Raw genomic sequence first — 6,482 nt, 5'->3', positions numbered from 1 at the left:
CAGGCGCCGGCGAGAAACAATGGGCAGAGTTTCTTTCACCCTATGCCCTTGTTACCTAGCAGTAAAATAGGTACCTGGGTGTTAGTCAACTGTCACGGGCTGCTTCCTGGGGGTGGAGGCCTGGTCGAGGACCGGGCCGCGAGGAAACTAAAAGCCCCGAAATCATCTTAAGATAACCTCAAGATAACCACTACAATTTTGTCCCCATTGCCTCAGACACACTTGGTGCCTGGGTTAAAAGTGCTGAGAGTTTTTTTGAAGGAGCTGGGTTCTAAGCTAACAGAAACAAGAGACCCTAGAGCCGCCAGATTCCTCCCACAGCGCCTTAGTGTGGCAATACAGAGAAGAAATGCACAATGCATTCATGGTTCCTGCCCACCATCTGAGGAGCTGGAGGAACTCGACAACGTGTGACAAGTAGCCTTGTACCCTGCATGTAACCAATGTTTAACCCTTTTGTGTAATGAAGTTTAAAAAAAAATAAAATTAAAAAATACAACAAATATAGTGGGTGGTAGAAGAAGACAATATGTGAGTGTACGCGGGTGCCCCACAAGGCTCCCCGGATTCTGCATATCGTCTTCTTCGAGGTCGAGGGTCCCTACAAACGCAACCAGAGGTGGTAGCCCCTATTATTATTATTTTTATTATTATTATTATTATTATAATAATATTATATATATATATATATATATATATATATATATATATATATATATATATATATATATATATATAAATTGATTAATTATGAGGAGCGCGTAGGTGTGTTGTAATGTCTGATAATAATGAAGAGTTGCAGTAACTCATGATGGCCGCCTCACAACTGTCCTCATGCAGCCTTGGTCTCCACTATCTAGCTGGCCGCGCCAACACAACAGCCACACATGAATAGTTAGATAAGACATTGTGGAGTAACTGTGGTTAATTACTTACACACAGTAATTAACTGCGCCCATCACTACAAAGGCAGCTGGCCTAGGCCAGAGTAATTAATACATATCAACTCCACTGTCTGGTTACGTAATCTATCTTGCATGTTATAATATCTTATCTTAATGTTTCTCTTCTATATGTATCTTTATTTACAACTTACATAAGAACATAAGAACAAAGGCAACTGCAGAAGGCCTATTGGCCCATACGAGGCAGCTCCTATTTATAACCACCCAATCCCACTCATATACATGTCCAACCCATGCTTGAAACAATCGAGGGACCCCACCTCCACAATGTTACGCGGCAATTGGTTCCACAAATCAACAACCCTGTTACTGAACCAGTATTTACCCTAGTCTTTCCTAAATCTAAACTTATCCAATTTATACCCATTGTTTCGTGTTCTGTCTTGTGTTGATACTTTTAATACCCTATTAATATAAGAACAAACTTCAGGTATACTGTTGATGTAATGACACCCACCGGCCGCTTTGGAGAAGAGAAATGGCTCCATCACGCTAATCACAACCAGTTTCGGGAAATCTTTCACCTTAAAATAGTGTGAATGTACTACAGTTGAAAGGTAGATTGTTCTGTTAAATCTAAATTTTTATCTTTGAAGACAAAATGATGATACCCGGATACAGTCTTTGATTTAGTGAAGCCATTAGCAGAAATAACTAAATCCCTTATCCTCTTCGAGTCAGTACACGTCAGGAGAAACGAGTCGGGAATAAGCTTGACATAGTGCACACTGACTCTGAACTAATAGTGTACACACAGCTTAGTGTACACTGAACTATTAGTGTGTACACACAGCTTAGTGTACACTGAACTATTAGTGTGTACACACAGCTTAGTGTACACTGAACTAGTAGTGTGTACACACAGCTTAGTGTACACTGAACTATTAGTGTGTACACACAGCTTAGTGTACACTGAACTAGTAGTGTGTACACACAGCTTAGTGTACACTGAACTATTGGTGTGTACACACAGCTTAGTGTACACTGAACTATTGGTGTGTACACACAGCTTATTGTACACTGAACTATTAGTGTGTACACACAGCCTAGTAGTGTACACTGACTCTGAAATAATTTGATAGTGCTTGTTTCTGGGGAAGTCCATAACATTTTATCTTTATATATTTAAGTATCACGTTATGCATTGTTGGTCAATTAACATTAACATCAGAAATGTTTATGCCAGCCTGCACACAAAATACATGTGTTAGCAACGTTAAATAATGTCAATATTCAGTCTCGATCCTGCTGACTTCTCGTCAACTAGCCAATGTTGCCAAGTGGCCATTAACTACATTACAGCCTCTACTGACCAAGCAAACACAGGTAAACAATGAACTTCAGGCTGGCTATCATATTGAATCTTAAACACACTTACTCAGTATTAGCCATATCATGCTAAATATGAATGAATTATACAAGCCATTATACATAGTTATAGTAACTATTTGCTCCTAAGTACCAGTATTGAGTGTTGGACCACCACAGGAAAACTAAAAACCATATTTAAACCTTTGCAGGCCTAGAATGCCACATATATGCCACAGAGCCACATGAAAGACTGATTAAAAAGATAGAGTCTCATGGTATTGGGGGTGCTATATTAAGCTGGATTAGGGCATGGCTATACCAAAGGAAACAGAGAGTTAGTATAAATGGAATCAAGTCAGAGTGGGAAAATGTTGTAAGTGGAGTGCCTCAAGGCTCTGTCCTGGGACCTCTGTTGTTTATAATATATATAAATGATTTAGATTCAGGTTTGAGTAGCAACATTTGCAAATTTGCCGATGATACGAAAATCGGTAGGGAAATTAATTCGGAGGAGGACTCACTATCACTTCAAGTTGATCTAGATAGGGTTTTGAAATGGTCAAAGGATTGGCAGATGCAGTTTAATGCTGATAAATGTAAAGTTCTGAGGTTAGGTAATGATGATAGAGTTACAAGATACGAGCTAGATGGTGTTGTGATTGCGAAGTCGGATTGCGAAAGGGATCTGGGAGTTATGATTAGTAAGAATTTAAAACAAAAGGATCAATGCATAAATGTTCGTAATAAGGCAAATCGGACACTTGGATTTATTAATCGCAGCGTTAGTAACAAGACACCTGGTGTGGTTCTCAAGCTATATCTTGCTCTAGTTAGGCCCCATTTAGATTATGCAGTTCAGTTTTGGTCGCCATATTATAGAATGGATATAAATTCACTTGAACGTGTCCAGCGTAGGATGACTAAGTTAATTCCCCAAATTAGAAATCTTTCATATGAAGAAAGATTAACAAAGCTTAAGTTGCATTCACTGGAAAGGCGAAGAGTTAGGGGTGACATGATAGAGGTTTACAAGTGGATGAATGGACATAACCGGGGGGATATTAATAGGGTTTTAAAAGTATCAACACAGGACAGAACACGAAACAATGGGTATAAATTGGATAAGTTTAGATTTAGGAAAGACTTGGGTAAATACTGGTTCAGTAACAGGGTTGTTGATTTGTGGAACCAATTGCCGCGTAACATTGTGGAGGTGGGGTCCCTCGATTGTTTCAAGCACGGGTTGGACAAGTATATGAGTGGGATTGGGTGGTTATAGAATAGGAGCTGCCTCGTATGGGCCAATAGGCCTTCTGCAGTTACCTTTGTTCTTATGTTCTTATGTTCTTATGTATATGTACTGTCTTATGCCTAAGATAGCGTGCATTAGGCCTAGTGTTGCTAGTACAAATTAAGTTCTTTAGTTTCATTTCGTACATACGAGAATGCCACTTTGGGCTAATTCAGTTATACAAAAGGTGAACCTTTTGTTGCTCCAAGACTTCGGTTAGATTACCATTTTACAATCATACAATCACCCTCTGTGGTTGATTGTTCAATAAATCACTGATCTATATGTTTATCAAATCTCTAACCCTATCCAAGGAGGACAGAATAAAATGAATATATATTATGGTTAGCATTGTAAATATGTGGCCACGTCTGTGGTAGAAGAAAATACATATTGGCACTGAAGAACAAATATTTATTGTACGTACTGTCATTACAGAAGGATGGAGGGAATTATAACACTTAAACCAGTAACCTTCACAACATGTGAGTTATTGATAAGTTGTCCCCCTGTTAGTGCTCTGAAATCACAGGTGGGCTAAACAGGAATCCAACACGCCGGATTAACACAACGTCCTGTAGAATCCAGTAGTCGCTTTGTTGCTGTGAGAGCCTGATGAGGCTCCTGTAAAGCCCCGCCGCTCCTGTGGAGACCCGCCGCTCCTGTGAAGCCCCGCCGCTCCCGTGGAGACCCGCCGCTCCTGTGGAGACCCGCCGCTCCCGTGGAGACCCGCCGCTCCCGTGGAGACCCGCCGCTCCCGTGGAGACCCGCCGCTCCCGTGGAGACCCGCTGCTCCCGTAAAGACCCGCTGCTCCCGTAAAGACCCGCTGCTCCCGTAAAGACCCGCTGCTCCCGTAAAGACCCGCTGCTCCCGTAAAGACCCGCTGCTCCCGTAAAGACCCGCTGCTCCCGTAAAGACCCGCTGCTCCCGTAAAGACCCGCTGCTCCCGTAAAGACCCGCTGCTCCCGTAAAGACCCGCTGCTCCCGTAAAGACCCGCTGCTCCCGTAAAGACCCGCTGCTCCCGTAAAGACCCGCTGCTCCCGTAAAGACCCGCTGCTCCCGTAAAGACCCGCTGCTCCCGTAAAGACCCGCTGCTCCCGTAAAGACCCGCTGCTCCCGTAAAGACCCGCTGCTCCCATGAGGACCCGCTGCTCCCGTAAAGACCCGCTGCTCCCATGAGGACCCGCTGCTCCCGTAAAGACCCGCTGCTCCCGTAAAGACCCGCTGCTCCCATGAGGACCCGCTGATCCCGTAAAGACCCGCTGCTCCTCCTGTGACATCCTATTGAAGCCGATTACGTAACTCCACTTTTTTTTCCGACAGGACAGGATGGCGTGTCACGGAGTGCTGGACGCTGTGATAACGGCAGCTTTAAGCTGCTAACTCCTCTCTAAACTTTCTTTAATGTTGGTTTGAGAAGTCAGCGAAGCACAAGACGGTTCCCAACTTTGTGGACAATAACTAGGGTGTCACGGAGTCATCCTTCTCGGTCCATGGTCTTCATAGCAGTCTTTCTAAGGCACAAGTCTTGCCAAAGGGATTTCTTATTTGCTTCCTCACGCAACCTGGGAGCCGGTTGGCCGAGAGGACAGCACGCTGGACCAGGATCCTGTGGTCCTGGGTTCGATCCCAGGCGCCGGCGAGAAACAATGGGCAGAGTTTCTTTCACCCTATGCCCCTGTTACCTAACAGTAAAATAGGTACCTGGGTGTTAGTCAGCTGTCACGGGCTGCTTCCTGAGGGTGGAGGCCTGGTCGAGGACCGGGCCGCGGGGACACTAAAGCCCCGAAATCATCTCAAGATAACCTCAAGAAGATAACCTAGTGTTCAACCTGTGTGTGTGTGTTTTTCACACAGCATGGTGGTCGAAGTGTAGCTCCCGAGCCCTGATGGTCCGACATCTGATACTAGCCTCCGTTGCGCAGAGTCTTCGGCAACAGAGGCACAGAGCGTATAGAGTGAGGATGGAATGCTAATATTCTATCTCCTATCCACTGAGGCATCGCAAGGCGCACACGACTCTGACAGCGCAGAGGGAAGTTCCCTCAGCAACATAAAAGTAATTTTCCGACGGGGTAGAAAGCAATCGGATGGACGAGAGAGATTACATTTCGCATTTTTCGAACAGACTTGTAACTAGAGATGCAATGAAACAGTCACGATTTTGTTCGATAGTGTTGCAATATTTGATGGCGGCGGGATTCAGGCAATTTTTCATGGTAGGAATATTATTGTTGATAACTATCTGGGTATTGTATTTCTGGCACTATCACAAATTGTTCACACTATCTGGCAGGCGTAATTGTGCTGTGTAAACTGTTGCAACCTTATCACCGCTACCTCAAGTGAAGTGTACAGGCAGGCTGCAACCCCACCAACACCCCAGCAACCAGGGGGGGGGGGCCCAGACGACCAGATCACACCCCCCAGCAACAAAGGGGGACCCTGACGACCAGATCACACCCCAGCAACAAGGGGACCCAGACGACTAGATCACACCCCCCAGCAACAAAGGGGGACCCTGACGACCAGATCACACCCCAGCAACAAGGACCCTGACGACCAGATCACACCCCAGCAACAAGGGGACCCAGACGACTAGATCCCACACCCCAGCAACAAGAGGAGGGGACCCAGACGATCAGATCACACCCCAGCCACAAGGACCCAGACGACCAGATCACACCCCAGCAACAAGGGGACCCTGACGACCAGATCACACCCCAGCAACAAGGGGATGGGGACCCAGACGACCAGATCACACCCCCAGCAACAAGGGGGGGGACCACGACGACCAGATCACACCCCAGCAACAAGGGGACCCTGACGACCAGATCACACCCCCAGCAACAAGGGGGGGGACCACGACGACCAGATCACACCCCAGCAACAAGGGGACCCAGACGACCAGAT

General features: G+C 45.5%; 1 protein-coding gene across 1 annotated transcript; it reads right to left on the bottom strand.

Annotated features, from left to right (window-relative positions):
• Positions 1-4,129: 4,129 nt before the first annotated feature.
• LOC138355251 (PE-PGRS family protein PE_PGRS61-like) lies at positions 4,130-4,849 on the bottom strand. Its single transcript, XM_069310114.1, has one exon. It carries the CDS (start codon positions 4,847-4,849, stop codon positions 4,130-4,132), a length of 720 nt encoding a protein of 239 aa, XP_069166215.1.
• Positions 4,850-6,482: the final 1,633 nt, after the last annotated feature.

The sequence above is a fragment of the Procambarus clarkii genome, chromosome 66 (assembly GCF_040958095.1).
Source record: "Procambarus clarkii isolate CNS0578487 chromosome 66, FALCON_Pclarkii_2.0, whole genome shotgun sequence".
In the NCBI taxonomy this organism is placed as follows: domain Eukaryota; kingdom Metazoa; phylum Arthropoda; class Malacostraca; order Decapoda; family Cambaridae; genus Procambarus; species Procambarus clarkii.
The sequence above is the reverse complement of the archived record's forward strand: the minus strand, read 5'-3'. Positions and strand labels throughout refer to the sequence as shown.